The 19,404-nt window shown below is 45.7% G+C and overlaps 1 protein-coding gene across 3 annotated transcripts; it reads right to left on the bottom strand.

The window, feature by feature from the left end:
• Nucleotides 1-960: 960 nt before the first annotated feature.
• stk11ip (serine/threonine kinase 11 interacting protein) lies at nt 961-17,619 on the bottom strand. 3 transcript variants are annotated; one of them, XM_079296193.1, is made up of 26 exons: nt 17,497-17,619; nt 17,272-17,339; nt 16,701-16,903; nt 16,422-16,496; nt 16,222-16,317; nt 16,002-16,109; nt 15,843-15,914; nt 15,599-15,734; nt 15,179-15,282; nt 14,684-14,773; nt 14,302-14,343; nt 14,038-14,199; nt 13,819-13,900; nt 13,188-13,655; nt 12,885-13,105; nt 12,417-12,527; nt 11,455-11,668; nt 10,130-10,287; nt 9,791-10,043; nt 8,395-8,504; nt 7,174-7,271; nt 6,489-6,664; nt 4,310-4,394; nt 3,635-3,717; nt 2,429-2,655; nt 961-2,127 (listed from the first exon to the last, which is right to left on the bottom strand). In XM_079296193.1, the coding sequence occupies exons 2-26, from the start codon at nt 17,336-17,338 to the stop codon at nt 1,987-1,989; spliced, it is 3,582 nt and encodes a 1,193-aa protein (XP_079152319.1). In that variant the 5' UTR covers nt 17,339; nt 17,497-17,619; the 3' UTR covers nt 961-1,986. The 3 variants fall into 3 exon arrangements, with proteins under 3 accessions (XP_079152319.1, XP_079152321.1, XP_079152320.1); XM_079296195.1 differs by having other exon boundaries at nt 6,489-6,661; XM_079296194.1 differs by having other exon boundaries at nt 9,791-10,040.
• Nucleotides 17,620-19,404: the final 1,785 nt, after the last annotated feature.

Genomic DNA, 19,404 nt, shown 5'->3' with positions numbered 1-19,404 from the left:
CGAAAATCCCAACAAGCTGCAGCTGTAACGCATGAGTTCCTAATATGAAAGCTTTGTCGGGTTTTTTTCCGCACATATCCTGTAACTCCTTTTGGATTCGTTCCCCGTTGAACGGGCCTTCATGTGTCAACAGAAACCATAAGCCTCCACTTTTCTTCCTGGAGGTTTTTTTTTTTTTTTTAGCAGCGAGCATCCTCACTGCAGTGTCTTTGTCCCCGTCAGCTCAGAGGGTGCTGCTCTGCACCTGACCTCTGACCTCCTTTTGCAGGGAAAGTGAGAAAGAGGCTCAACCACCAAGTGCTCTGTTGTTGTACTGTTTGAAATCAGATTAATGGGAAGAACATTAAAACCAGGCGGCAGAAGGAAGCGGGCGAGTCGTCGCCAGTCATTTGTGTTTTTGGGGGATCGGGGGGGGGGGGGGGGGTTTGTCGGCCACGTGGGTGCAATTGAAGGTGAGCCAGGTCTCGAGCGTGTGCACGGCACATGTACATCACCGGTGGCTGAGGAAATATTTACACTGTGAAATTGGGTACCTTTACACAGCTGAGCCACAGCTGAACAACAGAGCTTTGCTTCAAGGGCGGGAGGCGGCGTTTGGTGCCGAGTGGCAAAAAGAATGCCGTGTAAGCAAAAGGCCACAAGTTTGATCCAATAATCAAACATCCCTGAATTGTTCTGCATTCCTTCGCTGGTGCCGCTTTTAACCGGCGCCAGAAACAATGTCGTGATTAAGTTGACCCAATAGAGTAGGAGAGGCTGGTGAAGACAGCAGCTATTAGTCAGCACCGATGAAGGATTGGAACCGTGGGAGGAGTGGAAGTGACATCATTCACAAGTTTCTACGGGTTGATATGTAACGTGTACACTGAAGAGAAGGCGCCCTGTTGAAAGTTGGATTTGTTCGGTCAATAATTCAAAAGGACGCTACAGAACTGTGAGACATCTTGTTTGCAGTTAAGCTCAAAAGGGACATTTATTTCACTCTGTACAAATACATGTGTAGCTGTTCAAGTTTGTGAAAAAGAAGCCACACAAAAAAAAACACAAAAACACACATTACTTTTATATTCACTTATAAACGTCATACATCACGTTTTATACAAAAATAAAATACTTTTGTTGCGTGAACCCATATGAAAACAATGCTGACAAAGAAATTCATGAAATTAAACTGGTTAATCTAACTTAATTTAGATCTTTAGTGCACGATTATAATATGTACAGACTCCATACATAATGCACACTGCAGCAGAGGTCCTGTATTGGTTATATGAACAGAAGCAGTGAGTTAATACTCGGCAGTGTAACTCCACTGCACTGAATGAGGACGGCGCTTAACCAACATTTCTTCCATCGGTGATCAGAAAACACACAAAAACAAACTCGGGTTACAAATGAACACAAACAAGAGGTTCCCAACTCGTAGAGAAAACACCTGCAACTGTTCATCGTCGACACGTTCACAGAGTTCCTGCACATTTGCACTTCTGGTAAGCTTCTCAGGTCACATACCACGGTGCACAGACGCATCATAAGACCCTAATTGGGGAGTGAGGTGACCCTCGGCGACACCGTCTCGAGCCGCGTGTTGAGCGCGTGATGTCACAACACGTTGCGCCCTAAGCAGCGAGGAAAGGCTCTGTCCAGCTTAATGAAGGGGGGGGGGCATATTCTAGGCTGCAAAAACCCAAACTTAATGCCCCCTTAGCTCCCAAAACCCAAATCTGATCCGCATCAGTTGACTGAAGAACTCTACTTTAAGGTGCATTTCAACATCTGTGAAAGAATAAAAATAAGGCACACTCCATTGAAGGAGCGCAATCGCTTCCAAGTTGTCGGCCTAAAAGGCGATGAAAGGGTAATGGGACCAGACTCAGGGCAGAGAGAAAATAAAGACGAACTCGCTCACGCTCAATAAACATTTCCCAGAACCAACACGCAGTACATAAAACTCACAGGAGTTGTTTCCATGCCCCCCCCCCTCCTTTATGCGGCGTCGTGTTGCAGGCTCGTGTGCAGTTTCACTCCGAACATCGCCTCCCACTGTGCTCTGACCCAGGCCAGCAGACCCTGGAGGAGCTCGGCGCTCTCCGAGCGCACGCACCACGTCTTCTCCTGTTTCACCGTCTGCAGGAGGAGAGAAACGCAGCGAGAGAAACCATGTAATCACAAGTCGATCGACGTGTTCAAACTGAAACTGGCTGCTGCTGAATTTGCATGCGTCAAAAGTCATATCACGGCTGTTAACCATTAAAAACAAGCATTTCCTCATGTGTGAAAGACGACAATATCATTTTTGTTTGATGACAAACTGGACTTTCTATCAGTTACACATGCTGCAAATCGTTCACATGAATGAATCAGAAACGGGGTCGATCCAAGTCGTACAGTCCTGCAGAAATCCCCCCAAAAGCATTTGCAGACCAACCTCATCGTAAAGCTTGATATCCACCCTGCACTGGTCTGAAGGCCACAGGTTGACTGAGCTAACGCAGCTGATGGGGAGCGTTTCTAAAACGGTAAGGCTTCCGCTGTTGGGCTCTTGGTGTTCATTCACCGGCAGGCTGCTTGAGCTTTTCCTCCACTGGTGATCCTCTCGGAGCAGGTACAGGGTTTCCCGGGTTGCCAGGACGGTCAGCGGCATCCACATCACCTCTGAGAGGAAAACAGGAGAACATGAGCCGTCTCACATTACGTAAACGGTGAAGGAAAACCTTTTAGTCGCTTCTTTTTCAATGATGACCGCAGTCACAAAGCTCACGAATCACAGACATAAAATGCTGAACAAAGATCAGTTTCGGTGTAATATTTCATGTCAGAAAGCTCCGTCTTCAGCAGAGCAAGCAGAGCGGAAAAAGGCAGATCTAGGCTTGCTAAAATGATTGCACTTGAAATTCCACAGCCGCGTGTCGCCCGCAGCTACGTTGCTGTTATACGAGTCTGCTGTAGCGCAGACAGACAGTCAGGCATCCTGTAGCACCGCCGCACGTGCATTTAGTCGCCTGCCACTCAGTTCAGTCACGACAACTCTTTCTGTGTTACAGTTAACATGGAGCTTCAACCTCACGTCCCCTGCTGCACACCAATCACTCTTTCATATTCTCGTCTTCTGCAGTTGATCGGGTTAATCCCCTTTTTGTTATTATTTCTACGATTTCCCGGCACTCAATTCTACGACTGCAGGAACATTATGAGGGCTTTTATTGTGCCATTTACTCGTGGCTTTCTTCCAGCTGGTTGAAAGGAATGTTTACGATGCAGCTTATTCCACATTTTCCCCAGACTGTGAGCTAAATGACTGAAATACAAACGAGAAATATCTTGAGTTGCCTTTACACACACACAGAGCCCGACTATAAATCCAGAAAAGATATCAGGAAGACAGCAGCGTTAAAAATAATTGGCATGACCAGCACTGATCTTTGAACCTTCAGACGCCATTACACACGACATGTCGAGTCCTGAAACCTCACAGCTCGTGCACGTGGAACAGGTAGAAAACTCAGATGGAGGAATGCAAATGGGAGGCGAACCCTCTACTGATATTAAAGAGATATGTGGAGAAGAACAGAAGGATCCTTCCAGGTTAGGATGCACGATAAAGATTACAATGTAGGATTCATGGATTTGTCACCTTGCAGAACAAAAGCCAGAATGTAGAAAAACTGCAGCTGGCCGTCCTCCACATCTGCCTGGATGTCTTCACACACTAGAGGCCTAACGGATCAAAAGAAAGCAACACTATTACATCCACATTGATATGCGCTGTAGAGTTAAAAGCACAGGCACCGTCGGCTGACAGGTGCTGCCACGCTGTCTCGGAGATGGAATTTGTCAAATGTCTCGACTCCTCTGGGCGGGACTAAGACGCGAGAGGAGGCGAGGAAAGGAAGCGAGGATGAACAAACGGGGGAATGTCTGTGAAACTGAAACGTTTGATTATCCTCAGCGCGTTTATTTGTGTGGTGCCCATTTTGCACTTCTTCATGAGAAGCACATTCTACAAAGAGAGTTGTCGAAAAACAACTGGAGGTGATCGAAAACACCACACGACATGCACGATTCAGGGTTTGTAGCGCTACATGTGTTACAAATTAAGATGCGGTTTAACAGTTAATTTAGCGGTGCAGTTCTACAAAATAAAGCTGATTGTAATCAACTAAAGATGTGCCAGATATATGCAGCGCGACAACTCCCTTTAACTCACACCTCCCGACCGCATGCAAATGTGCAACACACGATTCAGACCACATCTTCCAGCATGTAAACAAATAAAATCAAAGATGTCTGCCGTGTTCTCACTGCGTACCAGAGATGGTGCTGAGGGTTGAGCCTTGTGGTGGAGATGGACTTCAGCTTGCTGTCGGATTTGTGAGCCATCTCACGCACAACTCCTGAGGAGAGAAGAAGGAAAAAGATGGTGGAAGTACTTCTTGGATTTAAAAGTCAGTGATTTTCTGTGGCAAATGAAGTATTAAAAGTATCTTGTAAAGGGCAGAGAAAAGGTACAGTACAGCCCAAAGATGTCACACCCAAATATTCATGGCCTAGAAAACACAAAAGCCAAACTCTTCAAACTCTTCTTCGGCCATTGTAACTACGGTAAGAACGCCAAAAGGTCTCTGGTTGCAGGTATAACATTTCAGCCTCCATAGAGTCAGTGGGTGAGAAAATGTGGGGAACACAATGTGCTGGCCCACATTCACGGCTCGTAGCGTGTCCTCGAGTGCGACGACAATGCAGGGCAGAGAGGAGAACTGTGGTGTGGCTTCACTGAAAATAAGATCAGATGACAAAACAAAACCTGCCGTATCAACATGCTTCTTGTGAAACCGGTGACAAATTCCATGTATGCGTAAGCACACATGGCCAATAAAGCCGATTCTGATTCACATGGACAGTTTTATCGAGGTGCCATCCAAGTTTGCGGCGGCCAGACTTTGGTTGTTGCTCTGGTCGGTGTCAGTGTTCCTGCTTCCTCCCGTTTCAGTCCCAGACTCCTTGGCTGCCTCCACCAACACCAACAATGCCCCTGATGATGTTCACATGAAATCAAATACCACGACACTGTTTGATGTGTCGGACAGCATGAACGTTTAGATGTCACGCCATGTCCTCTCGACTACTGAAAAACGTGAAGACGTTGGGGCGAAGCATCCATTGCAACATCGAACAATAAAAGCTGACAAATTTCCCTCCTAAGTGAGCGAAAACAACAGAAGATCAGCAACTCTTTTTCTGTTTTTGTTTCTTTTGGCTGCAGAGTCCAGAGGTCTCGTGTTATCTCTCATGTTTCAGTAAAGTTGTGTCAGACTCGGTTTGGTTTCTGAGCTCCAAACGGTCCCAGTTATAACCACATCCTCTCCCTCGCTCCTCCAGCCAGCGAGCCCTCCGTCATTCCAGTTGTGGTTTTCATCTTTGTCCACATGATGGGAGCCAGCTTGGACGATAGATGGGGTTTGTTATACTTCCTCTGACAGAATATCACAACAGCTGTTTTTGGAGTTAATTTGGCGACAGAAAAGAGAGTTGGTCATCTTTGTCTTCAAGGATCAAAGGAAATATAAACGTCACATTCTTCGTGTGAAGGTGTTTGGCACTTCATTTTTGTGGGACGCACCTGAAAGCAAACCGTTATTGGTGTTTTCCACTTATCTGCTCCGTCTTGGACAACCTCTGTAGTCTTGTTGAAAGCAATCTGGAATCATTTTCAGACAGGAAGAACACAACGCACGAAATGAGCCGCTTATGAATTTAGGCAGAAAGAAAAAGCAGCTCTCAAGAGGACAGACGGGAAAGCACAAGCAGGAAGAAGTGGGAGATGCATCTAAAATGTCCGCGGATCGTCAAGAGGACCAAATGTGACTCCGGGGATAGACGACATGCTTCTGGGTGTTCAATGAAAGCATCGTCTGTCGTGACAGTTGTCTGATGTTAAACATCACTTTTCATGTACGTCCAAAAACTCTTCTCGCTCGATTGTGTTTGAGCGAAAGCTGGACAGAACCGTCATCAGACTGGAGGCAGAGAGTTGTGGAAAAAGTGGGACTGCTCTTCTAATCAGTCAGTTTTCCTCTGAGCTGCTAGTCCTCCTTTGCAGAAGCGTTGGTCTGGGCAGGATGTACTCCGTCTGCGTGAACCCAATACCGAAGGGGGGCAGAGATTTGCGTCACGTAGCACACATGTGGTATTGTATTAGTGAGGGGAGTAGGTGGGCTTTCTGTGGCAGGAACATGCTGTTCTAATACCTGCTTCAGGGATTCAACGGTACTCTACGGCTTTTTAATGAATCTAAATTCGGTTTATATTGCGGCATCTTCCTTCAGACCGCCCCGAGGAAAGTGCTGAAAACCAGTAAGAGTAAGTAAAGAGCAGGATCAGCGACTTTCTCTCTCCGACTACATTCAAAAACTTCCTTTTATCCATTTTTCCACACATTAAAAACAGAAACCATTCTCCACTTTGCTGATATTCGAGTTTCCTTTTACCTGTCAAGAGGCCAAAGAAGCGTTTGCAGCGTGAACTGTCCCTCACGAGGAGGGTGTAGGCCACGCCCCCAAACTCCATGTGGATGCTCTGAGAGGCCAGTCCCACTTCCAGGTAGCTGAGCTCCATGATTGGGTGGCTGTCCCGCTTCTGCAGCCAATCGGAGAGCTGGCCTCTGCTGGGGAGGAAGCGACATCAGGAATCAGGAAGTGCACCAAAGTTCACTTTTACAGTTTATGTATTCCCTGCATTTTTCACAGATTAAGTTATACGGTTAAAATAATCGTTTGGCTTCTTGCACAGCGCTATGAAGGCGAGAAGTCACTACCTATGGTTAAGAATCACAGTAACTCTGGAGTAGTGTTGCCACAGCCATCGCAGCACGAGCTCATGTCTGAGGAGCAGACTTCTTTTCGTTCGTGTGACGGAGGAAGCGATGAGGCGAAAAGCCTCCGCGGTCTGCAGACACTGCGAGGTCAATGTGTTCTCAAGATGTGACCCAGAAACCTGGGCAGGTTTTGCAATATAATCCACACCATTTCTTTGTCATGCACACAATACATCCATAGTTCATCCCAAAAACATAACACTGCAAGAATGCAAATAACTGCAGTGTGAGAAACTCAATTACCTACTTTCTCATGCGGAGGAAGTATTTTCTTTGTCATGTAAAAGTCCTCTACTCACTGGGTTTCCGACATCATTTCCAAGAAATAGATTCGCTGGTTTGACACCACCAACAGAGAGGGAACCTGCCCTGGCTCCCCAAATTTGACAGCCGACATCTGAAGGCACAGAGAAAGAGAAACATGACGTGAAGCAGGTAAATGCGTGTTGTCTTTCATGGACATTTGCTCAACAAATAGCAAAACGGTGCGACACAATAATGAGCATCATGGAGCTTTGGATTCAATGATGAACTGTTCACAAACATTCTCAGCCGTCACCGGTTTTTAGTTTTTCACAAGCTCTGTAGTGGTTTTAAATCTTGCTCAATGTCCTCTAAAACAACGCAAGAAGTAAAAGCACAAGTGAAACAGCGAGCCGTCCCCGCATAAACAAACATAACTAAGGGGACCTCCTGGTTCCAGCTGTGGTTTGCTTGGTCCCGTTCCGCTCTTTGCTCCTCTTCCAGGTGTCTGACAAGAGAAAAAGCAATAGCCTGCTGATTTGAAGAGCTCGCAGGATGCAATGCATATTAAAGAGTGACAGCAGGGGGGCATGAAAGTTGTCAGAAAGAAGAAGATCGTGTGTTGAATGAGCTCAGGGCAGATTTACTGACTGCGTTCATCTTCGCCGCCTGCGGTGAAGTGTTGCAGGTCTTGAAGCCGTCACCACCGCTGAAGCTGGAATCTTTTTGGCCATCAGCGAGATACGCGAGAGGGCTTGTTTTTTTAAAACCGCGACCATAAAAGAAACAATAACAGCCACATAAAAACATGATGTGTGCGATCACTCACAGGCCTCCATCACTGGCAAAACTCAGCAGAGCGAGAGCCAATAATACTGCTTCCTGCCTTAATGTGAGCTCCCGTGAAGATTTAAAGACCCCGAAAACCTATTTTCTCAATCTGCTTCTTATTGTGAGCAACTGAGTCCTACATGGAAATATTATTTCCTGCCAAAGTCAGAGAAGTTTTGGTTATTTCACGTGACAGATTTCTGAATTCCTGCTTGTTGCATAACAAGGCAGGGCTAACAGCCGACAGCTAGTTAGCTTAGCACAAAGACTGGAAACAGAGGGAAACAGCTAGCCTGACGGAAAACACAACCCAAATAAATAATCTCATCTCTTGTTAAAAATATGTAAATAAATAATCTTCCATTGCTTACGTAGTCATGAATATATTATGTCATAGATTTATACTGAAAGGGCCTTTAATATGTGCTTGGCTCACTCATACACACCTTGAGGAAAGAGTGAAGCTCTTCCTCCTCCTCAAAGACGTCCACATCCAGGAAAAGCTGCAGCCGATGGTCCACCGCCTCATAGTCCTCCGACAGCAGGTCCAAATCATCTGCAGACACATAAACACTTCAAAATCTAAATCGTTGGGTCTAACGTGAAGGCCAAACTGAAGATGGTGTTAAAGATGGCAGTTAAAGCTGTTAAAGCTGACATCCATCATTATTAACACTTGCATATTTCAGCACGAAACGGAAAAGAAGCTGTCATGAATTCGGGCTGAAATACAGTTCAATGAAAACATCTTTGTTGTCTACATTTTTTCCTTCCCTCAAATTATACCTTGCATTAAAAGTGAAGTTCCTGGCAGCGATGCAAAGACTCACATACTTCTTGGCTCTTGTGAAACCTTCCATAGATTTTACTGTGGGAGCCTGTGGCATTAGCCAACAGCCCCTCAGGCAGAAAACACCTTTAAGAGCAATAAATCCAGCAATGGAGGCTATTTGAAAAATTGATGAACGCTCACAACTAATCAAGAACGACCAAAAGAAACCCGACGTTTTCATTTGGAGAGATCAGATTAAAAAGGCTTTCTGAACCTTCAGAAAAAAGGTTCTTCGTGGAGGTGAAAGGTGCAACCACACACACACCGATTTATCTCGAGAGACAAAGCACTTCTTCAGCAAGGAGAAAATTAGGCCTCTGCTCCACAACAACGGGTGCACTGAGCCACCAAAAGACACGACATTGAGTAGGAAAAAGTAGGGAAATCAGATGCTGTGAGAGATACAGAGCGCCTCCAAGGATTTCTTTGCCACACAATATCCGCGAGATCCAAATACTTCCCATCTCTGTTCACTTTCAATTAAGACTCAAATGTATCTTTCGGGAAAGGCAATGGAGCTGACGTAAACAGTTTACACCGCATGCCACAGTTGATGAGCCTTCCACCGACCATATGACCGGCAGAATTCAAATCAAGTCATAAAATATCATTTATATTTTCCTGCTGTTTGGGCTTTCCTCCAACAAGCAGTGCTGCAAACATCGCAGTGTTATTGTGGATGCAAAAGATCTGCGGCCGACATGGTTTGTCGGCATTTGAGTCTTTGGACTTTTGGGCAATCTTGAAGAAGTCTGTTTTGGCTCTGAGACACTGGCTGCTTTCCAAATCGTGTACTTTTACTGCAACTGCCCTTACAAAGTACGCACTGTTGCCTTCTGTATGTATACAATTGGGACACACGACTCATCTATCTGTGATGTCTCAGCGGCTCGGTCGCTGCGACGAATCTTTGGGTTGGCGTAGCCAGAAAAGTACCATTTACTGCCTATTTTTGAGGAAACTGATTTCCTCAGACCCTGCAAAAAAGTGCAGACAGAGTAAAAACCCACCAGTCGGGGAGGATCTGCCTGCAGGTGGGCCGTGGACTTCCGGTGGTGTACCCGTAGCGGTGTAGCGGTAGCTCCCAGCCAGATCCTCTTTACTTTGGTACTCTGTGCCGTAGGAGAGACTGGAGGCATCGGCCTGATCAACCCCGATGAAGAAGGAGCTTCCGTGAGCAGTGACGAAGGTGGGGTCTTCTGAAGCCGTGGCAGCGTCGAGGACAGGACTACTGCGAATACTGCCGTCCGAGTACTCATCCTGCTGTGATGAAGATGACACATAGAAATGATGAGATGAAATTACAGCAAGAGAGAAACCAGAGAGAGGGGGAAATGATCAGAAAAGACCTTATTGGTACGCCGAGCGCTCTGGTTTACATCGAGATGGTCGTCCTCTCTCTCCGGGATTGGCGAGCGCTGGATGGGCGTACTGGAGTAGGGAGTTGATTGGTCAGCCAGCTGCACTACATGATCGCTACCACATTCTGGACAGATAGGACTGTCTCCTGACAAAAAAGGGAAAAAAATAGGAAGTTGTTGCCAAAAAAGCATCATACTAGTGTAGCTTAAAACATCTAAATTGCTTACAGCGAATAAGAGGTGCTCCCCTTGTGGCCTTAAAATGGTTATTGCGATAAAATCCTTCTTTAAAGAAATGAACATGGGAAATAAAATGTTCGCCCTTTGACTCTACTGTGTGAAGGTTTAATAACGCTGACAACCAAATGATGGACAGGAAACACGCACGCCTTCCTTCCTAACAAGTTTCATATGAGGGAGAAACCTTGGTTTGTATCTGCAGGGCATGGATCACTGAAAGCCACACGCAAACAAAAGCCTCAGTTCAGACGCGTGCGAAAGACGAAGGTATTCATTGCCTGAAACACTAACAACGGAGCACAGATCCAACAAATCCTCAAAACATCTGCCGAGCAAAGCACGCGCGCAGTCTGTGCATGCTGGAGCAGGTCCTAATGTTAGGTTTGGCCGAGGCGCTGGGAGGCGGCTGCTGGAGCGAAGGGTATTATCTATGCTGCTAACGACAGAGGTGGGAACTCAGCGGAGCGGCTCGCCTGGCAACGAAAGACGAGAGATGATGCACTCAGCCCTGAGCCGACTACAAACGGGTTCCTGATAGTTGAGGAGCGGCCATGAAGTGCTTTGTAATGTGTGACCGTCTCTTTTCGCATCTCAGATTATCAACAACACACCCAGCTGACACTGAAAGCACAGTTTTTAGCAGGGACAAATAAAAATGCTTTTTTTTGGGGATAGTGTAGAGTTTGTGAGGCTGAGCGTGACTCGGTATGATGGATGAGTCACCTATGAGCGGATATATTTGTTCAGTCTTTTCTACTTTTTTTATGGATTTCCCTCTATTTGACGTCTGGTCAGTGACAACAGATCAAAAGCGGTGTCCCGTCTTGTATTTGTTGATTTGTTCCTCTGCCCATGTACACTTTGTAAATGCGTTTAACATCTTGCCAAAGTCTACAGATGCAAATTTAGTTTTTTCCACCGAATAAACAAACCGAACGAAAACAAAGAAAGGAAACCAAAAATTGCAGCCAGCTTTCACAGATTTGAAATGACCTGAACAACGCAAGTGTTTAAAACAACATTCGTGCAAGTGCTGCTCGAAGGCTACTGTAAACACCGATCATCACTCTCACCTTTGGTGTCTTCATTATACTCTCTCAGCGCCTCCTCATCCTGTTCATCCAAACCTTCTGGAAGCAAGGCAGCCCCTCTCCCCCCCGCCTCCTCCTCCTTCAGCGTGAACTCTGACCTGCAGCGAAGGCACTGCAGGCGAACACGGCTGGGTCGGAGCTCAGAGTGGCGCCGCTGGTTTTCCTCCGCAACATGAGTCAGCACGTCAGTCAGAGCCTAGTCAGCAAAAAAAAAGCGATAGTTTTGTTTGACACAGAGCGTTAAAAAAACCGGTTGAGAGCACACGAAACAAGTTGACTTATTCGGCTGTCCACAGCTAACTATTTCGGTCTTAAATAAGCTTTCTCTGGCGAGTTTAAAATAAACAGAAAGCTATTTGCATGTTCAAAACTTTGCAGCCTATAAAACAGAAACTGTAGGAGCTTCACAGAGGGCTGAAACTCAGTCGGGGATAGTTTGAGGAATAAATCATATCTGGTAGTGGAGGCCTTAATGAGCAGCTACGGTTCAGTTGAAGGCGTTTGTTGGGGTTTTAGACTTCTCACTCGAGCTACGCGTCTGGTTATAAAACATAATTAAAGAAGACGTACTGGAATGTGCATTGGCTCGCCGTGTTAAAACTATATCTGGCACAGATTTTAAGTTGCACAACGTGAAAGGACAAAAGTCGAAGGGAGTAAATATGGTACAGAGTGTGCTGCTCGGTGCTGACGTCACGTTTGAAAAACAACAGGTCACATAGTTGGAGTAAAGGGCAGCCTGTGAGCATGATCAGACTGGTACCGGATGCAGTGGGCGGGTGGTGTTCTCATGCAGGTGCTTTGCGTCACCTTGTATGTGGTGCAGTCCTTGTACGAGTGTGCGTAGATGAACATCTCTGGGTTGAAGGTCTAAACAAGTTGTCAAAAGTCTCTCCTGAAAGGAATGAACAAAAGGAGGACTCAGGGGAGCGCGTGCCATTAACCTGCAGTGCTTGTTGCGGGTCGTCGTCGAGCAGGACGTAGAGTCGCCTCCTTTTCTCCCGGCTGATGTAGTCGAACTGAAGCTCCACAGCTGGAAGCATCTCTTCTGTCTCCTGAGAGCGAGAGAGACAGAAAATCAATATGGTTGAAATCAAGATCACAATAAACAATGTTTATTTAGCAATGTTTAACGTGCAGCCGAAGCAATATCGTGAGGAGGAAACCCATTTTAGTCTTCTTCATTCAAATGGTGATGGATTAAAAAGACCCCAGGGCACAGCTGCAGGAAAACACCTTCAGTCGTCTCCTAAAGTTTGACACTTTGTGCAACAAATATTGTTTTAAGGAAACCTTAACTCGGACTTGAAGGAAAATCTTAACTGAAGGTGATCTGTGCAACCGGCCCCAGAACCTCCCAAGTGCTTCCCATCCTTCCATCTCTTCCCCCAACCCTGCTGTCCTCCTCTCACCCCTCGGGTCCAGGCAGCCTCTGTGCTCTCCACCCGAGCCAGGCTGCCGAGCTCCAGGCGGCATCTCTCCCGGCCGCGCTGCATGTCCACCTCCAGCACCAGGCCCTGTTTGATGCGCAGGAACACCTCCCTCCTCTTCGTCCCGCTCTCGCCCTGTCCCTCGTCATCTTCTACCTCTTTGTCAGATAAGACACCCACAAGTAGGGGGTGACACAGGTCCACTAACAACAAAAAAGAGAAGAGAACCATAAGATCCTTTCTGTGTCTGTCTGTGTTGTCATTATACAGATTTTTTAACCTTACCTCCCAGATCCTCCTCCTCCTCCTCCTCGGTGTCTCTGCTCTCTCCTCCAGCCAATCTTTGGGACTCTGGACTGGACCCAGGTGAGCTCTTCACTACCTGACTCACCACCGTGCTGTCCTCCAAGGTGGACCGTGAGCTCTGGCCGGGCCACTGTAGGGTAGACTCTGTCTCCTGGTCTGCATCCGTGGACGTCTCCAATCTGGGCTCAGATGAGAGCAGCGGTGGAGGGAGGACCTCTGGGACGTCCAGGGACGGTGGAGACGGCTGACGCCCAGGGCTGGTGGACAGACATGTGGTGGCGTTGAGGCCGTTGGGGAGGGGTTGACCATGAGGAGGTAGCTGGTTCGTGGTGATGGTGGAGGGGGAAGACCCATCGAGATGATGTTGGTACCTCAGCCAATCCTCTCCTATCTGATCTCTGAAGCTGGACATGCGCTCGATCTCCTGCTGGTGGGGCAGGACAATGCCTAGTGGAGGAACAACATAGTCACATTCATGCTTTAAATATGAGCCAGAGTCTTGATCACCAACAGATGCAGCTAGTAGTGGAAAAGATGGATACAACTATAAAAGTCAGCAAGAGAAGGAGGTGAATTTAGATATTTGGGCAGACATGCTTTTAAAACCCACTCTGTGAGGAGGAACGCAGCCTGGGCTCGTAGTCGGTGTCACTGGGCTCGGATATGCTGGCCCTCCGCACTCTCACCTTACTCTGAAACACAAAGAGGCGTCACAGTGTTCAGTTTGTCAGTGTTTACCAGTCTAGATAGATCAATAGAGAGTTCAAATCCTCAAAACTTAAGTGGCTTAAACAGAGAATCAGGACTACACTCGGGGCAGCTCTCTCACCTTGGCTTTCTTCTTCCGGATGTGTGAGACTTCTCCGACCGACATGCTGTCACTCAGCTCCCCAGCACCGCTGGACACATCCTGGTTGCTCCGTTCTGTTGGCATGGCTACTGGAGGTGCAGGCTGCACCTGGACGATCAGCCGGCCTTGTTTTAGCAGAACCTGCAGAAGAGATCATTTAGCCATAGCATTTACACATTTTGATGATATTTATTGACCCAGTTTGCTACACTGGGATTAGCATGAATTGATTGAGAAACTTACTGATAACTCAGACGAGGACAGCGAGGAACCGTCAACTTTGAGCTGGTAAAAAAGGAAAAGTCAAACAGTGAGCTTTACTCGATCGACAGAGAGAGAATCACCAACTACGGTGATTATCAAATATATAGATTTCCGTTTTTTCGGTTCTATTTCATATTAAACTGAATATCAGTGACATTTAAAAACATCACCTTTGACTTTTAGGAACTGGGATGGACATTTTCCATGTTTTCTGACATTTTATAGACCAAAGATTAATCGATTAGTCTAGAAAGTAACAGTCAGGTTCATTGGTAATGAAAATCGTATTATATTTGTTTGTGCTTCAGCGTTCTTTAAGTTTGAAAAATGGCATAAACTTGCAGCTGGAATGGTTACTCACTCTGAGGTTTGCAGCCTTTGGGGAGAGATGTCGGACGGTGCAGGTACGGTGGGTCTTCTGGAAGTACAGCGGGTTGCCCTCCAGGTTAAGCTAGCAGAAGACACATACGACACCATCAGAATATAACTCCTAACAGACTGAACAGGATGTCAAAGAGAGATGGGACCCGATTACTTCTAGCAATGGAAATCAATAAAAAGGTTTTGAGGCACAATTTCTGAAGAACTGAGTGGTATCTGTGTGTTCAGGGTTAAGAGAGAGGTGAGGGAGGGGGGCAGTCAGCTGTGAGTTTCCTCTGTTAAAAATGGACGGATGGCACTTTTTTTCTCATTTCTATTTGTGTGCCGTCGATATGCTGAAATGTTTAACTCTAGTTTCTGTTGAAAACAAGTGAAATTCTGCTTAAAACAAAAAAAAGTGTTCATCTGACCGGGAGTTGGGTCTAAGAAAATCAATGTGTCGACAAATGATACGGTTCTGCATGTGTTTCCCTACCGTGTTGAGGCAGTGCAGCAGGGAGAGAGGAGCCAGCTGGGAGTGCTCCAACAGCAGGTTGTAGGCCAGGTCTAAGTGCTGGAGTGAAGACAGCTGCTCCACACCTGTTCAATCAGACAGCAAAGCAATGCAGGGACAGACCGTCAGACACAAGTATGCAGCAGCGACATAAGAGGAACCTGCAGCTCAAATCTCTAGTTTAATTCTCCTCTTACATCCAAAAAGACAAAATAATCTGATGCGTCCCTGTGTGATGAGCAACAACAATCCAAGACAAACAGAATGCGGTAGGGGGTCACCGCACAGCGATCAGCTTCCTGTTTTTCACGTTTCCCTGCGATTCTATTGGCTGGCTTGTCTGGACTGACCGTGTGTGTTTAAAAAACGAGATGAGACCGTCTTCACCACAGTCGCCTTTACCGTTAATGGTCTCCAGTTCATTGTTTCTGAGGATGAGCGAGAGGAGTTTGGCCCTGGCCCTGGCACTGAGGCTCAGCGTTGGCGCCCTCTGCAGGCAGTTGTAGCCCAGGTTCAAGTGTTCCAGTTCACTCAAGGGCTGCGAAAAAGCAATGAGGAAATAAGATATCGCCCCGAGCCAAACAAGGTGTTGTCACATACAGGAAACATACGTATGAATTTGAATTATAATTCAACAAATAGAAACCTTTAGAAATTCAGCACACTCTTGAATCTTGTTATGGCTTAAATCTAAGGACTTCAGGACGTTCAGTAAACTCTGTCAAAGAAAGAGACGGTTGAAGTCAGGTGAAGATAAAATCAGCCAATAAGTCGGTAACAATGCATCCGTGTGTATTTGTCTCACTAGTGACTGGTCAAGGCAAACAATGGAGTTGTAGCTAAAGCTGAGCGTGTGCAGTTCCAGCCAAGGCAGTGCTGAGCTCAGGTCACCTCCGCACAGGGAAAGTAGCTCCTAAAGAAACAGACACCCATATACCATTTCAAATTTGACTTTTTTACAGCCAGACATGGCCTAAATACCACCAGTGACACTTGCTGATAGATATACTGCACACTGACAGTACCTCCAGGGAGTTGAGGCTCTTTGAACATGTGAAGACCTCCAACTGGGAGTAAACTCCTCTGAGTCCTTCCAGACAGTGTGGAGGGACTCGCTTCAGCTGGAGAGGAAAAGAAAGGAAACATTAAATGTTTTCATGACAGAGTGAGAGGTAAAGTGATGTAAACCGAGGAGGGAATGACAGAATTATGGTTCATACTCTACCTCCAAATATTTTAAAGACTTGAATGGGAAGATTTTCACCACAGAGTGAAGTCTCATTCCTGGAGGGTTGATGAGCTGCGTTTTAACAATAAAGACACACAACACAGAATACAAGTAAACAGATATGTAAGCAACCGTCTTTAACAAACAAACAGTTTCCGATGAGGCTTTTCCCCCTATAGAATTGACATAGAGGCTTTTTCCATGTCAGCAGGACTTAAATATACAAATGTCCACTTGGGGAGACCACCAGTCCTCATTTCAGAGACCCCAGCTCACCTTGAGGGAGATGGTCTTCTGCAGGACGTCAAACAGGAACTGCAGCTGCAGCAGCGAAGCAGTGTCGGCAGGGTGGGAGGGCAACGCCAGGAAGCCATGCTGCTGGCTCCTGGACAGCAAGTGCTGCTCAAACAGCCTGGTGAGCTGCTGCAGGCTGGCCGCCGACAAGGTCAGCGTGCTGGTGCCGTCCAGCACCAAGTCTCCTGGAGGTTGGGAGGGACGAGTCATTTAACCCTGGTGACATGTGAAGAAAAACTCTGTGCTGACAGTGTGTGTTTTGCATAAACTAGAAGATAACTCAACAATGTGAAACCTGCGAGGAACTAACTGTATTTCTGTAAGTGCTGAATTTTTATTCATTATATTTATATTGTATTTATATTGTTATTATTCCTGTCTGTGAAGCCTGATTTTTGTATCCCTAATGTTGAAATGAATACAAATGTAAAAGACAAACAAAAAGACTCTGGAGAGTCTGTAGCTCTTATTGTCTTAATAAGTACCTGTTTGAGTGAATACACCTGCTATTGTTTTGGTTGAATTCTGCATTAATTGTCACACTGTAACATACCATCATTTCTGAGGAGTGTTGCCAAGCTGTGTACAAGGGACGACTGGCCACTTTGAGGTACAGCCATCCTGAAACAAGGGATGGTGTTAACACAATATTCTTCATCCGTCAGTGCGTTTATTGCAACGTTGGCTCGCATTAACATTGAAAACGCCACACTAGCTGCAGCTAACGTTAGCTCAGCTAAACTAGCTAACTGACTTCCGGGTAGAGAAAACGACATACCTGTGCAGTGACAGCCAAACAGTAGACAGCTGACATGAAGTGTTACTTCGAGAAGGCAGTTCTAAAACGTGTTCATTTTTGTGTGTGAGGAAAAACAACGTCTAAGTGGTCGTTTGTTTGTTTCCCAGTGCAGCGTACGGGATGTTGACATTTCTTTCGTCACATGACGACTTGCCTAATGCGCCTACGGTGGCCCCGATGTACCATTAGGATAACCACTCAAAAATAAGTCGAAACATCTCCCCTCTCTATGATGTCAACTGTCAAATACACACAAAAAATGACAGTGTTTGTTGTTGCCTCTAATTAGACCTTTATAACCTACTGCTTTAAATTCACAAAGAGATGAAACTAGTCTATGTAAACTCAAAAAGAAGACATCAGTGCCCCCCCCCCCTCCCCTGACTCAACAAAACTGCTTGACAAATGTTGTAATGTTACAACTATAATATTCACATTCAAATCCAACCGAATGCATTAGCTTAATCTCCAAATAACACTAAATGAGTCGATTTCTGTGCTGCTTTTTCAGTGAGTTGCTCTTGCTTAATTACTGCAGGTGGCCACTAGGTGACGCACTTTAGCAAGGATCCCAGACTTCACAACCAGGCTGAGAGCTTCAACTTCTGGACCGTAAACCCACACATTAACTCAACACATTAGTGCTTCGTTAGGGGATACGTAACGCTGTGGCACCATAACAGACACTTCAACAAAGATTTGCATGAGCAAATAAAGCCAGAACTTTCCTAATTTGAACATGCATCACTTGTTGCTAGGCGGCAAACAAACACACTTACACTTGGGCACACACACATACAAAAAACACACGCACACACGAGCATTTTTCCATTTGGGACTTGTGATGTGAACATTTCCATGTAAGGATTTATGTACTGCAATTTGGTAAACATTTATATTCAGTGAGATGTTGCACATTGCACCAGGTGGTTAAGTGCATGAAGCTAGTTTGACAATTTTCTTACCCACATGACCTCTTGCAGTAGGCCTATTGCGTTCAAATAAAAAGCTTTTACAACATTTTAGTTGAGGATATAAACACATAATCCAGCTGTTTCGATGCTGTACGTTTGACTTCATTTCATGCAGGCACACTAATCCGATGACAAATTACTTTTCAACCCCTCGACTCATTGCCTCTAGTTATCTAATCAGTAGTCCAAGCAAAGGGAGCCTTAATTAAGTATAATCAAAGCCAAACACTGAACAGTGCACTCATTCATTGTCGAAGCCTGAAAAATGAACATGGGGGTGTCTTTAGGGACCTGTTTGGGTTGATAAGAACCAAGTATAGAGCCAAAATGACACTAATACTACACTTTTGTGTTTGCTTTAGGAATATGCATTTAGGATTTAGAGACAGATGTGAAATTATTGGCTTACGCTTTGCATCACAAGTGAAATAGGTTTCCAGGACACGACAGTCTTTGCAGCATTCTTACTTACAAACAGGCTGCAGCCATTGTTGCAGCCGTCTTCCAGAAGCCCTGCCGAGAGGCTGCAGCTCAAAATGAGGCCGGGTGAAGCGCAGCATTACCATCTTTAATCGCAGAGTTAGCGGCTTATGTCACCACTCGATTAGGATTCAAACATTTGGCCTGTTCAGAGAGGTGGCCGAGGCAGAATATCAAAGCTAGGAGTGAAACTTACAGATGTTTCCAGTTAGATATTCACTTAGCGTAGGCGAATTACATCATATAATTTATAAATGAATGCTGTGTATGACTTCATCTGAACAACTCCTTTTTATTATTTATGAGTAACTTATAGATAATGTATAACCCGCTTCAGTTGTAAAGAGATTCAAAGACATTTTTAAGTGTCTATTAATGTGTTTGTCGGCAGCTATAACTCATCATTACTGCTGTGTAATGAATACTTGACAAC

Source organism: Melanostigma gelatinosum (assembly GCF_949748355.1).
Source record: "Melanostigma gelatinosum genome assembly, chromosome: 24".
NCBI classification, from domain to species: Eukaryota; Metazoa; Chordata; class Actinopteri; order Perciformes; family Zoarcidae; genus Melanostigma; species Melanostigma gelatinosum.
The sequence above is the reverse complement of the archived record's forward strand: the minus strand, read 5'-3'. Positions and strand labels throughout refer to the sequence as shown.